The sequence below is a fragment of the Salmo trutta genome, chromosome 14 (genome assembly GCF_901001165.1).
Source record: "Salmo trutta chromosome 14, fSalTru1.1, whole genome shotgun sequence".
Classification (NCBI taxonomy): Eukaryota; Metazoa; Chordata; class Actinopteri; order Salmoniformes; family Salmonidae; genus Salmo; species Salmo trutta.
Window position 1 is genome coordinate 49,313,518 of NC_042970.1, and position 20,467 is coordinate 49,333,984.

A 20,467-nucleotide genomic window follows, 5' to 3' on the forward strand; every position below is an offset into this window, starting at 1 on the left:
CAGAGAGAGAGAGAGAGCAGAGAGAGCAGGGGGAGAGGTGTGCCTCTTAGTATACAATAACTGGCTTCCAGTGTGAAGGAAATCTCAATCTTTTTCTCACTTGACATAGAATACCTCATGGTGAACTGCAGACCTTTTTATCTACCAAGATCGTTCTCATCCGTAATTATCACTGCTGTCTACATCCCACAAAAAGCAAACACCACCTGTCATTCAATGAACTGTATGGGGCCATAAACAAAAATTTTACGAGGAAAGACTAAGATCCGTTCTACCTAACTTCTACCAACATGTCTCCATGTGCCACAAGAGGACCCAAAACTATGGACCACTTTTATTCTACCTACAGAAACACATACAAGGTCCTCCCTCGACCTCCCTTCGGCAAATCAGACCAAGACTCTATCCTCCTGCTTCCTGATTACAAACAAAAGCTCAAACAGTAAGTACCAGTGATGTGCTCAGTATGAAAGTGGTCCAATGAAGCAGACAGGAAGCTACAAGCCTTTTGCTAGTACAGAATGGGATATGTTCCGGGCAGCACTGGAATTTCGTGATTTTAAGGGCATGGTCATTTAGCCTTCAAGAGGTGCCCAATCTGCCAGGGTCCTGTGTGGCTCAGTTGGTAGAGCATGGTGTTTGCAACGCAGGGTTGTGGGTTCGATTCCCACGGGGGGCCAGTACTGAATAAAAAAATGTATGAAATGTATGAATTGTATGCATTTGCTACTGTAAGTCGCTCTGGTTAAGAGCGTCTGCTAAATGACTAAAATGTAAATGTAAGATCATCTGCCAAGGCCATTAATCAAAATATCCAATTAAATTGGTTAGAAAGTGTAAGTGACACACTATGTGTATTAGCTACTGCCTTTCATGTCCATACCACACTGATGCTATGGACATGAGAGAGGTGATAGAAAATGTAGCCAAACATTAATGAGACATTTAATTATATATATATATATATATATATATATATATATAGGCCAAACGCCAGTCATGTTTCACAAATATAATGTAGGATAATTAACATCACTCATCTTGCAATCTGAGCAGAGGCAGTCAGCATGTAAACAAACTGTTTTTTAACCTGGATGTTTTTTTGTCATTTTATGAGCCAAGTCTTGCCTTGTTTCAACGTTGCCTAAGAAAAATCTGACCATATTTATTTTATAAAAACTTCCTCATATGCCATTGAAACCAGCATTTCTCTCATGTTCTATTGGGATTCCACTTTCTTTCATTGTCCAGTAGCCAACGGCATAATAGGAATATTACATTTCTCCTCTAAATTTCAAGTCGACATTTTCAGCTCTGTCACATGAAACCACTAAAGGTGGGCTGTAGCATTTACTTTTAAATTTTTCAAATAGACAATCAATCTCACTATAGGCAGCAACCTTTTCCAGTTTATCCTGGTGTTGTAGGTAAGTGGTTACAGCCTGCAGAGGGAGATAGAGTCAAGGGCCCGGGTCACCAATAATTACTTTAATGCTCAACCAAAGAGGAATATTTATTAAATAAAGAATTTTTGGCACCTAACTAGGCCCACACACGGTGTTTCTTTTTTACATGGTCAGTATGAAAATATTTTTTAAAGCTGGGATTTGGGGGGGAAAAAAGCTGTTGGCCCTTGTATAAATAAATAAGGAGTTGCACAGGACAGAGGACCAGCTCACTGGCTAATATGGAACTTGATAACACTCGTGTGTGTGTGTGTGTGTGTGTGTGTGTGAGAGAGAGACTGGCTTTTTTATAACTCTGTCCTGGGTAAAGTCCGTCACACTAGTATTCAGCTTGGATCAGCTACAGGTGTAATTTACCTGCTGTGTTCGACATTGGATACAATATAGGACTCAAACTTGTTCTAACTTTTTACAACTACAAGATAGCAGCTCCGAAGAACAGGAGGAATCTGCATCCTGAGATTTTGAAAGCACATCTGACCAAACAAAACTGAAGTATACTGCTCCCTTCAGAAGCCATTACAGAAGATTGTGACAGCGATATCTTAAAGAAAATGGCTTCCAAACATTCTCTCCAAGAAAAGGATTTCTCCTGTCCAGTGTACAGTAACATCTTCTGGGATCCTGTAATTCTGTCATGTAGCCACAGCTTTTGTAAAGTCTGTCTCAAAGAATTCTGGAAACAAAAGGATTCTCTGGAATGTCCAATTTGCAGTAGAATATCCTCAAAGAACCTCCTTGTAACCTAATTTTAAAGAAACTGTGTGAGGCCTTCTTAGAGGAGAAGAATCAGAGAAATTCAGCAGGGCCTGAGGGGCTCTGCTTTCTGCACCACGAAAAACTCAAACTATTCTGTCTGAATGATAACCAGCCAGTGTGTTTTGTGTGTCATACTTCTAAAAAACATGCAAACCACAATTTCTGTCCCATGGATGAAGCTGCACAGGATTTTAAGGTAGGGGGCTTATAATAACATTACCACAACATAATTTTGCTGACATTTTACACCAGAAGAAAAAGCAATGTTTGTGTTTACTTTCTCGTCATACCTACAAACTCTGGTGTCCTTATGGACAGCATGTTTGTATTATAGAATTTGTGAGTGTTTCATTCCCCACTCCTGTAGGTGTATATTGCATGTCTGTTCTAGGCTCTTATGTCACTTTTAATGCTGTTGAAAGTAACTACACACTAATAATCAGTGCAGTGTCAATTTTCATATTCTAGGAGGAACTCAAGACTTTGTTGAAGCCCTTACAGAAGAAGTTTGAGATCTTCCATAAAGTGAAACTAGCCTGCCATCAAACAGTAACCCATATTAAGGTGAGATTGTTGACTTATGTTGTCTAATGCCACAGTGCAATTTAACTGTAGCTGAATGCCTATGTGCATTTGTGGATTAATTGTGATAATTGCTGTGGTAATGATAGTATTTCACATATTCCTCCCACTGTCTGCAGCCGTAAGCAAAGGACACAGAAAGGCAGAGTAAAGGGGAGTTTGAGAAGATACACCAGTTGCTTCGAGAGGACGAGGCGGCCAGATTAACTACTCTGAAGGAAGAAGAGGAGCAGAAGAGAGTCACTTGATGAAGAAGAAGATTGATGAGATGATCGGAGGGTTATCATCACTTTCAGACACAATCAAAGCAATAGAGGAGGAGCTGAAAGCAGAAGATATCTCATTCCTTCAGGTAAAAACCAATAACTCAATAATAAGCAGAAATGATTTGAGATATAAACTCAGCAAAAAAAGAAATGTCCCTTTTTCAGGACCCTGTCTTTCAAAGATAATTCGTAAAAATCCAAATAACATTACAGATCTTCATTGTAAAGGGTTTAAACACTGTTTCCCCTTGTTCAATGAACCATAAACAATTAATGAACATGCACCTGTGGAACGGTCATTAAGACACTAACAGCTTACAGACGGTAGGCAATTAAGGTTACAGTTATGAAAACTTAGGACACTAAAGAGGACTTTCTACTGACTCTGAAAAACACCAAAAGAAAGATGCCCAGGGTCCCTGCTCATCTGCGTGAACGTGACTTAGGCATGCTGCAAGGAGGCATGAGGACTGCAGATGTGGCCAGGGCAATAAATTACAATGTCCGTACTGTGAGACAGCGCTACAGGGAGACAGAACGGACAGCTGATCGTCCTCGCAGTGGCAGACCACGTGTAACAACACCTGCACAAGATCGGTACATCCAAACATTACACCTGTGGGACAGCTACAGGATGGCAACAACAACTGCCTGAGTTACACCAGGAACGCACAATCCCTCCATCAGTGCTCAGACTGTCCACAATAGGCTGAGAGAGGCTGGACTGAGGGCTTGTAGGCCTGTTGTAAGGCAGGTCCTCACCAGACATCACCGGCAACAATGTCGCCTATGGGCACAAACCCACTGTCACTGGACCAGACAGGATTGGCAAAAAGTGCTCTTCACCAGGGGTGATGGTCGGATTTACGTTTATCGTCAAAGGAATGAGCGTTACACCGAGGCCTGTATTCTGGAGCATGATCGATTTGGAGGTGGAGGGTCCGTCATGGTCTGGGGCGGTGTGTCACAGCATCATCGGTCTGAGCTTGTTGTCATTGCAGGCAATCTCAACGCTGTGCGTTACAGGGAAGACATCCTCCTCCCTCATGCGGTAACCTTCCTGCAGGCTCATCCTGACATGACCCTCCAGCATGACAATGCCACCAGCCATACTGCTTGTTCTGTGCGTGATTTCCTGCAAGACAGGAATATCAGTGTTCTGCCATGACCAGCAAAGAGCCCGGATCTCAATCCCATTGAGCACGTCTAGGACCTGTTGGATCGGAGGGTGAGGGCTAGGGCCATTCCCCCCAGAAATGTCCGGGAACTTGCAGGTGCCTTGGTGGAAGAGTGGGGTAACATCTCACAGCAAGAACTGGCAAATCTGGTGCAGTCCATGAGGAGAAGATGTACTGCAGTACTTAATGCAGCTGGTGGCCACACCAGATACTGACTGTTACTTTTGATTTTGAACCCCCCCCCCCTTTGTTCAGGGACACATTATTCAATTTCTGTTAGTTAGTCATATGTCTGTGGAACCTGTTCAGTTTATGTCTCAGTTGTTGAATCTTATGTTCATACAAATATTTACACATCTTCAGTTTGCTGAAAATAAACGCAGTTGACAGTGAGAGAATGTTTCTTTTTTTTGCTGAGTGTATTTATTGATGAACTGATTTCACATTGTCATCTCACAACCACATGTAGGATTTGGCACGTTATTTTGGGGTCCCTCCAATATGTATAATTTGTTACATCCTTCCAATTCGTATGATACAGTATGATACGTCTTAAACAACAGTCACTGATGCTTTAGCATTTGTCACTAAGGTTAGCTAGGTTAGGTGTAAGGGATAGGGGTGAGGGTTAGATAACATGTTCAGCAGTTGCAAAACGCTATGATGGTGGTTAGCTAAAGTTGCTATTCAGATAAGATGCCACTTTCTTGTCTGTTTTAAATAATCCGACCATTTGTAACATATCATACGTATTGGCTCTGAGGCCGGGCTGGATTACATGTCAGGTATAGGTTTATTATTAATTTGGTATTTTATTATTCTGCAGAACTACAAGGTCACAGTGAAAAGGTGAGTGATCTGCCTCTTCGCTGTCTCTTCTGAGGTTCTAAACCTAGGGTGCCAAGGTTGTTCTTAACCCAACCCCACAGTTGAACTAACTCCTGAATATTCTTCCAGAGCCCAGTGCACACTGCCGGATCCAGAGAGGGTTTCAGGAGCACGGATCCATGTGGCTAAGCACCTTGACAACCTGCACAGATTTTGTGGGAAGATGCAGGACATTGTTGAAGTGTTTGCTCACTATAGTAAGTATAATTTTATTGTTGCAATTGACAAGCTGTTCAGTTACTAGCCATAGTTAATGCATAATGCTAATTGATGCAAGTGTGAAACGTTGCTTGGCCCTGGTCTAAGCCCCAAATGTGCAGTTTGGAAAACCCCATACAGAATCTCTGTTCTCTCTGTTTAGCTGCTGTGACTGGATCCCAAGACTGCCCACCCATCTCTCATCTTGTCTGATGATCTGACCACTGTGAGACTTGGTGATGGGACACAGAAGCATCCTGACAACCCAGAGAGGTTTGATAACAATAGAATGGTCCTGGGCGCTGAAGGCTTTAACTCAGGGACACACATCTGGGATGTTGAGGTTGGGGACAGTGTAGGCTGGACCCTGGGTGTGGTTACAGAGACTGTCTGGAGGAAGGGAGGAATACGCAGTGGACTCTGGGGTCTAAATTATAAATCATGTGAATACAGGGCATATTCTCTACCAAAGTCAACCATTCCCTTCACGTTGGGCCAGAGACCCCAGAGGATCCGAGTGCAGCTGGACTGGGACAGAGGAAAGCTGTCGTTCTATGACCCTTTAAATAACTCACACCTACACACACACTTTCGCTGAGAGAGTCTTTCCCTGCCTTGGTAATCAATATAAACACCAGCCTCTAAAGATCTTGTCATGGCCTCTGTAACAGTGGAACAACATAGTTAGAGCTGATAGGCCTCTTGTCTAGGAACAGCACAGTTAGAGCTGATAAGGAAGTTATAATGTCTCATATCACAACTTTAAAGGTGAAATATGTAACCTATTGGGCGACCTGGCCAACTTCACATATAAAGGTGAGTGTTAGATCTGCAATTCTCATTGAAAGCAAGTCTAAGAAACGGTAGATCTGTTCTTTGTGCCCTACTTCTATGCTTCCCGTTCCTAAGTTTAGTTTTTGTATCTTTTACTTTCGGTCTTGTACACCAGCTTCAAACAGCTGAAAACACACTCCTTTTGGTTATGAAAATATATTTCACAGCGGTTGAGATGGTACAATTATTCTCTACACTGTATATTGCTTGTTTTGGCACATAAACTGAAATTAGGCGAACTATTCGAATTTTAGCAAGCAGGAAATGGTAGAGCGATTTCTGCACTTTGCACCTTTAAATCAAGCACCTACTGACATTATAAAGACTTGACTGATTTGAACTTAATGCTTAAACTGTTGATAAAGCACGAGAGTAGAACTGACACCTAGTCCAAATTTAGTAGAGTATAATCCTGTTTCTTATTTGTATTATATAAGATTGCTTTGTTAATCATGTGAAGTTGCTCTTATTGCCTTAAAACCTCTTACATCTACACGTTCCGCTAGCGGAACGTCTGCTCCAATATCCAATGATGGGCGGGGCGCGAAATTCAAACTCCTCTAAATCCGAAAACTTACACTTTTCAAACATATGACTATGTTACAGCTATTTAAAGACAAGACTCTCCTTTATCTAACCAAACTGTCCGATTTCAAAAAGGCTTTACAGCGAAAGCAAAACATTAGATTATGTCAGCAGAGTACCCAGCCAGGAATAATCACACAGCCATTTTTCAAGCTAGCATATCATGTCACATAAACCCAAACCACAGCTAAATGCAGCACTAACCTTTGATGATCTTCATCAGATGACACACCTAGGACATTATGTTATACAATACATGCATGTCTGTTCAATCAAGTTCATATTTATATCAAAAACCAGCTTTTTACATTAGCATGTGACGTTCAGAACTAGCATTCCCACCGAACACTTCCGGTGATTTTACTAAATTACTCACGATAAACGTTCACAAAAAGCATAACAATTATTTTAAGAATTATAGATACAGAACTCCTCTATGCACTCGATATGTCCGATTTTAAAATAGCTTTTCGGATGAAGCACATTTTGCAATAATGTAAGTACATAGCCCGGCGTTACAGGGCTAGCTATTTAGACACCCACCCAGTGTAGCCTTCACCAAAATCACATTTCCTATAAGAAAAATGTTCTTACCTTGCTTGTTCTTCATCAGAATACACTGCCAGGACTTCTACTTCAATAACAAATGTAGGTTTGGTCCCAAATAATCCATCGTTATATCCAAACAGCGACGTTTTGTTCGTGCGTTCTAGACACTATCCCAACGCTAAATCTCGGCCACGAGCATGACGCAAAATATGACAAAAAATTTCGAAATATTCCATTACCGTACTTCGAAGCATGTCAACCGCTGTTTAAAACCAATATTTATGCAATTTATCTCGTAGAGAAGCGATAATATTCCGACCGGGAATCTGCCTGTCTGTAAACTGAGGAAAAAACCAAAAGCCGGGGGCGGGGCGTGTCACGCGCCTAAGGCTTAGTCCATTGACTGACCACTCAGCATTTGCTCTCGTGTGCTTCAGCCAGGGCTTTGAATGACATCATTCCTGTTTTTCCCGGGCTGTGAGACTCCATTGTTGACGTGAGAAGTGTCACGTAAGAGCAGAGATCCTTTGTAAACGACAGAGATAATAAAGAAGGGCAAGAAATGTTCAGACAGGGTACTTCCTGAACAGAAGCATCTCAGGTTTTTGCCTGCCATAGGAGTTCTGTTATACTCACAGACACCATTCAAACAGTTTCAGAAACTTTGGAGTGTTTTCTCTCCAAAGCTAATAATTATATGCATATTCCAGTTTCTGGGCAGGACTAATAATCAGATTAAATCGGGTACGTTTTTTATCCAGCCGTGAAATTACTGCCCCCTAGATGTAACAGGTTATATGATCAATTGCATGGAAATACAAAGCCATACTGTAACTGTCATTCCCTATTACATGATTCAACCAAATACATTCTATTGTTTTTTGTTTTGTCTATGAGAGTGGAATAAAACAGTTAAAGTTAATGCTGTTTTACCATAACGTTTCATTCACCCACTAGCCTAACCCACTTCCATGATTTACTCTTCTCAAACTAGTATAGCATACTTTTCGACAGCTGGAGCAAGCACATAAAGTTTCTTCAGAAATGTATGCTTTTCCAGTTTAGACCGGTGTGGTAGGTAAGTCTACAGTTTGCAGAGGGAGTTAAGAGTCACTGGCCAGGGTCAGGCAAGGGTCACCAATAACTCTCAATTAGAGAGAAATATTCAGTAAATAAAGAATATTTGGCTAAACCAAACTGCGCTGAATTCAAGGGTTTTCCATTGGAATGTCCCAAAGTTTATTTCCACCTCTGATGTGTTTGTATATGGCAAGTGACAAGTCATCAAGACATAAAATACTAAACAATACATGTGACTGACTTTGTAGAACTGTGAATTCTGTCCTGGGTAAAGGCTCTCACACTGTAGAATTCAGCTTGTATCAGCTACAGGTGTATTTTACCTGCTGTGTTCAACATTGGATACGATATAGGAATCAAAGTTATTCCAACTTTTTTTATGACTACAAGATAGCAACGCCGAAGAGAAAGATAAAACGGCATCAATACTGAGATTTGAAAGCACACCTGACTAAACAAGACTGAAGTATACTGCTCCCTTCAGACACAATCAGAGCCGTAGAGGAGCTGAAAGCAGAAGGTATCCCATTCTTGCAGGTAAGAACAAACAGTTCTGTGACAAGAAGACATTATTTGAGATACATTTATTGATGAACTGATTTCATCTCATGTATTATGAGGGTATATTACTCAGTTGGTCTTTGTGCTCCTCCAGAACTATAAGGCCTACAGTGAAAGCAAGGTAAGTGATCTGCCGCTTGTCTCTCTCTCTTATCCCTGGTTTTTGACCTAGGTTATTCTTAACCCAACCCCACATTTGAACTGACTCCTGAATATTCTTCCAGAGCCCAGTGCACACTGCCGGATCCAGAGAGAGTTTCAGGAGCACTGATCCATGTGGCCAAGCTCAATACAGTGAGTATGATAGTTATGTTACAATTAACACGTTAATTTACTAACTTAAGATAATACATTCATTTACAAAATAAATCGAAAAACAAGGGCATAAGCAGACCTCAATGTTCGATTGAGTATAGTTAAATAACAAAACATTAAAGGGTAAGTTCAGAATATGAAAACATTATGTTAGATGGTTCCTCACCCTGAACGTAGTATATTGACCAGGAGGAATTGTAATCCATGGCTCGGTTTTCTTTAAACAGCTGTGATGATGAATCAATGTGGAAAACTGATTGGATTTGTAAAAAGTCATACATTTAAGAGCATTTTGTCTTTTTTTCACCCAACTTTTAACCTACAGTAAATCCAAAGACATGGTGATTTCACGTTAGTTGACAACCAAATGTTAATCAAAACTAGGCGTTGAACTGACGTCTGTGCCCAGTGGGTTAGTATAACTTACACTAAAAAGTGTGGACACCTGCTCGTCGAACATCTCATTCCAAAATCATGGGCATGACTCAAGTAAAAGTGAAAGTCACCCAGTAAAATCCTACTTGAGTAAAAGTCTAAAAGTATTTGGTTTAAAATATACTTAAGTATCAAAAGTAAATGTAATAGCTAAAATATACTTAAGTATCAAAAGTAAAAATATAAATCATTTCAAATTCCTTATATTAAGCAAACCAGACGGCACCATTGTCTTGTTTTTTTTTTCATTTACGGATTGCCAGGGGCACACTCCAACACTCAGACATCCTTTACAAACAAAGCATGTGTTTAGTGAGTTCGCCAGATCAGAGGAGGTAGGGATGACCAGGGATGTTCTCTTGATAAGTACGTGAATTGGACAATTTTCCATTCCTGCAAAGCATTCAAAATGTAACAAGTACTTTTGGGTGTCAGGGAATATGTATGGAGTAAAAAGTACATTATTTTCTTCAGGAATGTAAGTAAAAGTAGAAGTTGTTCAAAATATAGATAGTAAAGTACAGATACCCCAAAAAACGACTTAAGTAGTATTTTTACTTAGGTACTTTACACCACTGCATATTACAAATCATTACTAATTCAACAGCTAAATGTAAAACAAAATCTACAATGATATTGCCAGAATGAGGTAAAAAAAAGTGCCAGGTTATGACAAAATAGATGTCTCTCTGGTTTCACTCTAAATTCAAGTCCGATGTAAGGTGTTAACGAAAAACTTAATAGGCTACAGATACATCCTTCCTATCTCCATCTGCGGTTGAAGTGTCTTCACTCCCAAGTTCACTTAACACATGCAACATAATAAAGGAGGTATGATACTGTGGCTGTGTCAATTCATTTTTATGTTGACAGGGAAGACTATGCCTTTCTGTGAAGTCTATATGTCAGAGTTCCACAACTGGCAGCGTTTTATTTGGGGGGGGCCTCAAGTTTTCCTAGTATATATATACATTTACATTTTAGTCATTTAGCAGACGCTCTTATCCAGAGCGACTTACAGTAGAGTGCATACATTTTATTACATTTTTTAAGGGCATTTAAATATACACTGCTCAAAAAAATAACACTTAAACAACACAATGTAACTCCAAGTCAATCACACTTCTGTGAAATCAAACTGTCCACTTAGGAAGCAACACTGATTGACAATACATTTCACATGCTGTTGTGTAAATGGAATAGACAACAGGTGGAAATTATAGGCTATTAGCAAGACACCCCAATAAAGGAGTGGTTCTGCAGGTGGGGACCACAGACCACTTCTCAGTTCCTATGCTTCCTGGCTGATGTTTTGGGCACTTTTGAATGCTGGCGGTGCTTTCACTCTAGTGGTAGCATGAGACGGAGTCTACAACCCACACAAGTGGCTCAGGTAGTGCAGCTCATCCAGGATTGCACATCAATGCGAGCTGTGGCAAGAAGGTTTGCTGTGTCTGTCAGCGTAGTGTCCAGAGCATGGAGGCGCTACCAGGAGACAGGTCAGTACATCAGGAGACGTGGAGGAGGCCATAGGAGGGCAACAACCCAGCAGCAGGACCGCTACCTCCGCCTTTGTGCAAGGAGGAGCAGGAGAAGCACTGCCAGAGCCCTGCAAAATGACCTCCAGCAGGCCACAAATGTGCATGTGTCTGCTCAAACGGTCAGAAACAGACTCCATGAGGGTGGTATGAGGGCCCGACGTCCACAGGTGGGGGTTGTGCTTACAGCCCAACACCGTGCAGGACGTTTGGCATTTGCCAGAGAACACCAAGATTGGCAAATTCGCCACTGGCGCCCTGTGCTCTTCACAGATGAAAGCAGGTTCATACTGAGCACGTGACAGACGTGACAGAGTCTGGAGACGCCGTGGAGAACGTTCTGCTGCCTGCAACATCCTCCAGCATGACCGGTTTGGCGGTGGGTCAGTCATGGTGTGGGGTGGCATTTCTTTGGGGGGCCGCACAGCCCTCCATGTGCTCGCCAGAGGTAGCCTGACTGCCATTAGGTACCGAGATGAGATCCTCAGACCCCTTGTGAGACCATATGCTGGTGCGGTTGGCCCTGCGTTCCTCCTAAGGCAAGACAATGCTAGACCTCATGTGGCTGGAGTGTGTCAGCAGTTCCTGCAAGAGGAAGGCATTGATGCTATGGACTGGCACGCCCGTTCCCCAGACCTGAATCCAATTGAGCACATCTGGGACATCATGTCTCGCTCCATCCACCAACGCCACGTTGCACCACAGACTGTCCAGGACTTGGCGGATGCTTTAGTCCAGGTCTGGGAGGAGATCCCTCAGGAGACCATCCGCCACCTCATCAGGAGCATGCCCAGGCGTTGTAGGAAGGTCATACAGGCACGTGGAGGCCACACACACTACTGAGCCTCATTTTGACTTGTTTTAAGGACATTACATCAAAGTTGGATCAGCCTGTAGTGTGGTTTTCCACTTTAATTTTGAGTGTGACTCCAAATCCAGACCTCCATGGGTTGATAAATTGGATTTCCATTGATTATTTTTGTGTGATTTTGTTGTCAGCACATTCAACTATGTAAAGAAAAAAGTATTTAATAAGATTATTTCTTTCATTCAGATCTAGGAAGTGTTGTTTAAGTGTTCCCTTTATGTTTTTGAGCAGTATATATATATATATATATATATACTGAACAAAAATATAAATGCAACATTTAAAGTGTTGGTCCCATGTTTCATGAGCTGAAACAAAATATCTCTGAAATTGTGCATATGCACAAAAAGCTTATTTCTCTCAAATTTGGTGCACAAACTTGTTTATATCCCTGTTTGTGAGCATTTAACCTTTGCCAAGATAATCCATCCACCTGACAGGTGTGGCATATCAAGAAGCTGATTAAACAGGTGCACCTTTTGCTGGGGACAATAAAAGGCCACACAACACAATGCCACAGATGTCTCAAGTTGAGGGAGCGTGCAATTGGCATGCTGACTGCAGGAATGTCCACCAGATCTGTTGCCAGAGAACTGAATGTTCATTTCTCTACCATAAGCCACCTCCAATGTTGTTTTAGAGAATTTGGCAGTATGTCCAACCGGTCTCACAACCGCAGACCATCAAATCAAATTGTATTTGTCACATGTGTCAAATACAACAAGACCTTAACCAACAATGCAGTTGAAGAAATAGGGTTAAGAAAATATTTACTAAATAAACTAAAGTAAAAAAAAATCTAATCAAATACAGATTCGGTACAGAGTCAATGTGCGAGGGTACAGGTTAGTCGAGGTAATTTGTAAAGTGACTATGCACTGATAATAAACAGCGAGTAGCAGCAGTGTAAAAACAAAGGGGGATGTCAATGTAAATGGTCCGGGTGGACATTTGATTAATTGTTCAGCAGTCTTATGGCTTGGGGGTAGAAGCTGTTAAGGGGCCTTTTGGTCCTAGACTTCGTGCTCCGGTACCACTTGCCGTGCGGTAGCAGAGAGAACAGTCTATGCCTTGTGTGACTGGAGTGTTCGACAATTTTTGGGGCTTTCCTCTGACACCGCCTAGTTTATAGGTCCTGGGTGGCAGAAAGCTTGGCTCCAGTGATGTACTGGGCTGTTCGCACTACGTAGTAGTGCCTTGCAATCGGAGGCCGAGCAGTTGCCATACCAGGCAGTGATGCAACCAGTCAGGATGCTCTCGATGGTGCAGCTGTAGAAGCTTTTGAGGATCTGAGGACCCATGCCAAATATTTTCAGTCTCCTGAGGGGGAATCGGTTTTGTTGTGCCCTCTTCATGACTGTCTTGGTGTTTGGACCATTATAGTTTGTTGGTGATGTGGACACCAAGGAACATAAAACTCTCAACCCGCTCCACTACAGCCCCATCAATGTTAATGGAGGCCTGTTCAGCCCGCTTTTTCCTGTAGTCCACGATCCCCTTTGTCTTGCTCACATTAAGGAAGAGGTTGTTGTTCTGGCACCACACTGCCAGGTCTCTGACCTCCTCCCTATAGGCTGTCTCATTGTTGTCAGTGATCAGGCCTACCACTGTTGTGTCATCAGCAAACTTAATGATGGTGTTGGAGTTGTGTTTGGTCATGCAATCGTGGGTGAACAGGGGGAACAGGAGGTGACTAAGCACGCACCCCTGAGAGGTCCCAGTGTTGAGGATCAGCATGGCAGACATGTTGTTGCCTACCCTTACCACCTGGGGTGTGACCGTCAGGAAGTCCAGGATCCAGAGGGAGGTGTTTAGTCCCAGGGTCCTTAGCTTAGTGATGAGCTTTGTGGGCACTATGGTGTTGCACGCTGAGCTGTAGTCAATGAACAGCATTCTCGCATAGGTGTTCCTTTTGTCGAGGTGGGAAAGGGCAGTGTGGAGTGCGTTCGAGATTACGCCATCTGTGGATCTGTTGGGGTGGTATGCGAATTGGAGTGGGTCTAGGGTATGATGCTGTTAATGTGAGCCATGACCAGCCTTTCAAAGCACTTCATGGCTACCGATGTAAGTGCTACGGGGTGGTGATCATTTAGGCAGGTTACCTTCGCTTCCTTGGGCACAGGGACTATGGTGGTCTGCTTGAAACATGTAGGTATTACAGACTCGGTCAGAGAGAAGTTGAAAATGTCAGTAAAGACACTTGCCAGTTGGTCCGCGCATACTTTGAGTACACGTGCTGGTAATTCATCTGGCCCCGCGGCTTTGTGAATGTTGACCTGTTTAAAGGTCTTGCTCACATTGGCTACCGAGAGCGTGATCACACAGTTGTCCGGAACAGCTGGTGCTCTCATGCATGCTTCAGTGTTCCTTGCCTCGAAGCGACAATAAAAGGTATTTAGCTCGTCTGGTAGGCTCACGTCACTGGGTAGCTCGTGGCTGGGTTTCCCTTTGTAGTCTGTAATAGAGCGTCAGAGCCAGTGTAGTAGGATTCAATCTTAGTCCTGTATTGACGCTTTTCCTGTTTGATGGTTCGTCTGTATGGCGTCGTGTGGACGAGCGATTTGCTCGTCCACACACGTCCACACATACAAGTAACGAGCTCAGATTAGGAGCACACTCTTAAAGGGAGGGCTCCTAACCGCAGCTTGTTACCTGTAAAAAAGACACCTGTCCACAGAAGCAATCAATCAATCAGATTCCAAACTCTCCACCATGGCCAAGACCAAAGAGCTCTGCAAGGATGTCAGGGACAAGATTGTAGACCTACACAAGGCTGGAATGGGCTACAAGACCATCACCAAGCAGCTTGGTGAGAAGGTGACAACATTTGGTCGGATTATTCGCAAATGGAAGAAACACAAAAGAACTGTCAATATCCCTCGGCCTGGGGCTCCATGCAAGATCTCACCTCGTGGAGTTGCAATGATCATGAGAACGGTGAGGAATCAGCCCAGAACTACACGGGAGGATGGATCTTGTCAATGATCTCAAGGCAGCTGGGACCATAATCACCAAGAAAACAATTGGTAACACACTAAGCCGTGAAGGACTGAAATCCTGCAGCACCCGCAAGGTCCCCCTGCTCAAGAATACATATACAGGCCCGTCTGAAGTCTGCCAATGAACATCTGAATGACTCAGAGGACAACTGGTGAAAGTGTTGTGGTCAGATGAGACCAAAATGTAGCTCTTTGACATCAACTCAACTCGCCGTGTTTGGAGAAGGAGGAATGCTGTCTATGACCCCAAGAACACCATCTCCACCGTCAAACATGGAAGTGGAAACATTATGCTTTGGGGGTGTTTTTCTGCTAAGGGGACAGGACAACTTCACTGCATCAAAGGGACGATGGACGGGGCCATGTACCGTCAAATCTTGGGTGAAAACCTCCTTCCCTCAGCCAGGGCATTGAAAATGGCTCGTGGATGGGTATTCCAGCATGACAATGACCCAAAACACACGGCCAAGGCAACAAAGGAGTGGCTCAAGAAGAAGCACATTAAGGTCCTGGAGTGGCCTAGCCAGTCTCCAGACCTTAATCCCATAGAAAATCTGTGGAGGGAGATGAAGGTTCGAGTTGCCAAACGTCAGCCTCGAAACCTTAATGACTTGGAGAAGATCTGCAAAGAGGAGTGGGACAAAATCCCTCCTGACATGTGTGCAAACCTGGTGGCCAACTACAAGAAACGTCTGACCTCTGTGATTGCCAACAAGGGTTTTGCCATCAAGTACTAAGTCATGTTTTGCAGAGGGGTCAAATACTTATTTCCCTCATTAAAATGCAAATCATTTTATAACCTTTTTGACATGCGTTTTTCTGGAGTTTTTTGTTGTTATTCTGTCTCTCATGACTGATCATTTCTTAGTAAGTGGGCAAATGCACAAAATCAGCAGGGGATCAAATACTTTTTTCCCCCACTGTATGTTGACTCAAGTGCTTCCCACAGTTGTGTCAAGTTTGCTGGATGTCCTTGGGTGGTGGACCATTCTTTATACACATGGGAACTCTTGAACGTGAAAAATCCATTAGCATTGCAGTTCACTCAAACCAGTGCGCCTGGCACCTACTACCAGACCCCGTTCAAAAGCACTTAAATATTTTGTCTTGCCCATTCACCCTCTGAATGGCACACATACACAATCCATGTCTCAATTGTCTCAAGGCTTAAAAATCCTTCTTTAACCTGTCTCCTCCCCTTCATCTACACTGATCGAGGTGGATTTAACAAGTTAAATCAATAAGAGATCACAGCTTTCACATGTCCAGTCTATGTCAAGGAAAGAGCAGGTGTTCCTAATGTTTTGTACACAGTGTATGCATTTACCATTCTGCTATGTCACGTTTTAAATATTTTTCCCCCGAAAGATATCCATATATCATAATGATATTAGCCTAGAGAGATACCTAGTAATGTGCTCATGTTTTTCGCTAGTGTTGACAGATCAATGAATACATAGACATGTTCTTGCCGAGGAGGATAGAGATCTTAAAATCATACAGTTCATCAATGTAATAATTATTCCCCTCTTCTGAGGGTTTGACAACGTTCAATTCAAGACCGAGGTTGTACTGTAGCTTTACAATTCTGTATGATTGGTAAACCTATAGAAACGAGACTCAACACATCACAGAGCTCGATATTCTCATACTTGCCATGTCCTATGTTAACGAATAACTCTATATTACTATGTCATATTATGACTTCTATAGGCCTAATACTGTATTGATTTACAACGTGTATTTGAATAGGGACAGATCCAATAAAACATTGACACATTGAATAATAAGATAACGTATCACCAAGCTTTTATAAAAAAAATTCAGTCCCTAGATTAAAATTACGTTCTAAAATGAGCATATGTTACGGTCCAGCATCAACACCTAGACGGGCTTTAAAATAAGAAGAAAACAAAACATTATATAAAATGGTTCATGTGGTCACATGCTTACCGCTCTTTGAAACCAGTTTTTCTACTTCCTGTGAATCCTTTATGCAAATATTTGTAGATGTTTGAAGTGATCATGAAGTGAGTTATAGAAACGGACTTCTTGACGTTGCCTATATTTCCCCCCACACGTGCCCCAGCCCTATCCCCACCCACTCACTCACTGAACTCTGGCCAGCTAGTGCTTAATTCATCACTCCCTGCCAACCTGGTTACCGTCCAACCTGGCTACTGGGTGAACATTTGAGGACACAAAATGGCCGCGCCGGAAAACGGATCTGACAGAGGTGTTATGGAGCCGAATAAATCCTCATTAACAGAACAGCTTGATCCTGAGTTGGTGCCAGTTTGAAGGCGACCCAAGCCTCAGGACAAGGATCAACTCTCCACTACACACGGCCATGGCTTCTAAAGTTAACTCTCACACTTAATTATGAGATAAAATACAATATATCAACACACTCAGATGCAGTATTTCTAGGGTTTTGGATGAGGTAAAAAAAAATATGCATTCATAGGTAAGCCTAGACACGGTTCTTATTTGTAACAGGCATTTTGCACGTGGCATATGGTAAATTGAATCTATCAATATAGTTATTCCATTGTATGATTTGAATTGATGTGCTGTCTAGTCACTTAAACCACACAGATGAGGGGCTGAAACTGTGGAATCTAATGGAATTTGTTATTTTGCAGAAAATGTCCCAGGTTCCGGGTGGAAGTGGAACCTTCAGTCAGTGGTGCCGAAACAGCAAGGGGGAGAAGAAGAGGAGGGGACAGAGAGTGGCCCCCAGCATTGTGCTAAACTTGTACTGATGGCTGGATCGATCAAGGGATAACTGGAGAGGTGATGAAACTGCAATATACATTTGATAAACACAACATGGTATGAGTAGATTTGAAAGGAGATATCGCTGCATTTTGTTCTCTCTGGAGGAAAAAAAACCTACCGCTGACTTCAAGCATAGTGAATTTGAGAATTTTTTGAAATATATATCTTAAAATAAATTGAATTTTATGTCTAAACACACAATAGGAAAGCACACTGGATTATTTAACAGAATATGTGAATAGGTAAATAAAATACCCCCCAGAATAGAAAGATTAAACCAGTTTGATTAGGCCACGAAAGCTTCAACTTATTACTATTGTGACATTGACCAGGCATTTCATAAACGTAATTACGTGTCATTGAAAGGCAACATAATCAACATTCCAAAATAAATATGCAGCCACCTATTCCATGCCCTCCCTGCCTTTCCAGTGACTTTGTATGGGCCGGGATGGAGCCCCCTCTCTCCATCTTTCCTTCATTTCTGTCGCATTTACTGTTTACACTGTCGACACACCCCTGTCCTTCACCCAAACCACCATCCCCCAATCCTGTCACACACACACACACACCATGGCATGAATTCCAACACAACGTGTATGTCACTGACACAACATACAATATGCACTAATCCCTCAATAAATCATGCAAAAACATATGAACCGAACTGAAACCACCTATGTAAAATATCAATATCACCCATGTTGAATTTGAATGTTTGTAGCTAACCTCACTTACCATTCTTCAGTGGGTATCCCGGTCTGTGTCTAAAAGGAGAGGAAGGGAGGGCCATGGTACTCTATAGTTTGTTCCACAAGTACATTGCATAACAATCATAGCAACAAAGCATGTTTATGCTACGTTAGGCAGCTGACACGCCATCCGCAGCACACCGCAGACACACCCCTCTGTCCTTTTCGTTCTCCCTGTCTCTTTCACACACGCGCTTCCGCATACGCACAATCCTAAAATTAAAAATAATAATAATACAAACTCCGAGACCACGAAAATATCGGCGATATGTCGCTACAAATGTTTAATTCAGTGCCTCTCTGTAACTCCATATTTTATTACAATGCTGCCACCGGTGTGGTCACGTAACAACAGAGAGTGCGTTGCACAGACTTGTGGTATATAATGATATAATTTCCTTTTCAGCGCACCTATGATCATGTTGTTACAATGTTATTGTAGCACTGTATCAGTGCCTGCGAAGAAACAATGTTGCTTTAAACCTCACGCGGTCAAAGTTGTTTACCTCTTCGTTACCTCTGACGTCATGACACACCCCTGTGTTTGGGGGAAGGGGAGTCGCTCACACACGTTACGAGCATTGGATTTGACCAAGCAAAGCAGGGCTGGTGTAAGCCGTCACCAACCAAAACACGGGATAGACGGGATACACGCAGATTGCACCTTTGATTGGTTATTGGAGAAGCTTGGAGAAAATATCCCATTTTGTGGAAGTCCGGGGGCGGGGCATACCAAAAAGTAATGGCCATCTATTTAGGGTCTGGCCAGGGGGTTTCTCATAGCTCTTCTATAGAATTCGCCGTTTGTAGAGCGAACAAGGTAAATATCGTAACCATTATTACTAGCCGTATTCGTTAATTGCAGTCGCGTTCGGTCTGGATATAGTTGATATATCGCCTGAACTTGATACACCAATTTAGGGTTAACCAGACATCTAGCCACGCTAGCTATCAGTATCAGCTCGCCAGCCAACATTTAGAACCTTCCTTGGGCGTGATAGTTTTGACGTTTCGAGTCGATCACATGCGGATATTTGTATAACGCAGTTATTACACAGTATCTCATACCACAAGTCAACATGGAAATGAATTTATTTTCAAGAGATTGACGACGACAAACGGATTAACGGCAACTTGGTCTTGGAAAAAGTTGTACGCAGGTATGAAACTCACATCCAGAGAAGGAATGTGAAAGCTGAAACTATTCTGCGGCTCGAGCTCAAAACAAACGCAGCGTTACAAGGCTGTCAGTTTACCAAAATAATCTTTACAATCAAACCATTGCACGCATGTTGCTCAAATAATTGTCATGCTTTTCTTTACAGAGAATATATGATAAGACTATTATTCAAACAACCAAACTGTTTGAAACAAGGTCCGAATTGATCAAGCCAATTTCTTATTTTTCAGGATTTAAGATATCTTTATGGTTAAGAAGAGAGTTGCCAAGTCTTTATCTCCCATCTACAAAAAAGGGCATGCCAAAATCTCAGGTAAATTAATTTGATCTGTTTTAAATCCTTGCATTCATAGCCAAACTACACCTGTATAAAATGCATGCATTTAATCTCAGCTGGATATGTCCAAATATGTATTATTTGTCACAATTTATAAATAATAGACTTTATTATAGACTTTATTTGGATAGTCCGTGAATAGATGCTCTACAGCAGGATTCTCCAACCAGCAGACTGGATTTTGCCCTCCCAGTTTTCCAAGCAATTGTAATATATATATATATATCTCAGAAAAAAAAGAAAGTCATCTCACTGTCAACTGCATTTATTTTCAGCAAACTTAACATGTGTAAATATTTGTATGAACATAAGATTC

At 42.2% G+C, this 20,467-nt stretch overlaps 1 protein-coding gene and 1 pseudogene across 5 annotated transcripts in view; both read left to right on the forward strand.

Moving 5' to 3' along the window:
* Positions 1-1,993: 1,993 nt before the first annotated feature.
* Positions 1,994-5,593, forward strand: LOC115208314 (tripartite motif-containing protein 35-like; annotated as a pseudogene).
* Positions 5,532-20,467, forward strand: part of LOC115208313 (vitamin D3 receptor B) — a 93,717-nt gene continuing 78,781 nt past the window's right edge. The window contains exons 1-5 of one of the 5 annotated variants that reach the window (XM_029776259.1): positions 8,106-8,922; positions 9,041-9,067; positions 9,171-9,240; positions 17,747-17,897; positions 20,045-20,127. In XM_029776259.1, coding sequence (XP_029632119.1) covers positions 20,061-20,127 — 67 coding nt within the window. In that variant the 5' untranslated portion in view covers positions 8,106-8,922; positions 9,041-9,067; positions 9,171-9,240; positions 17,747-17,897; positions 20,045-20,060. Of the gene's footprint in view, positions 5,611-8,105; positions 9,068-9,170; positions 9,241-17,746; positions 17,898-19,157; positions 19,795-20,044; positions 20,128-20,467 lie in introns of those variants that run through there. The other 4 variants (XM_029776261.1, XM_029776258.1, XM_029776257.1 and 1 more) reach the window with 4 other exon arrangements.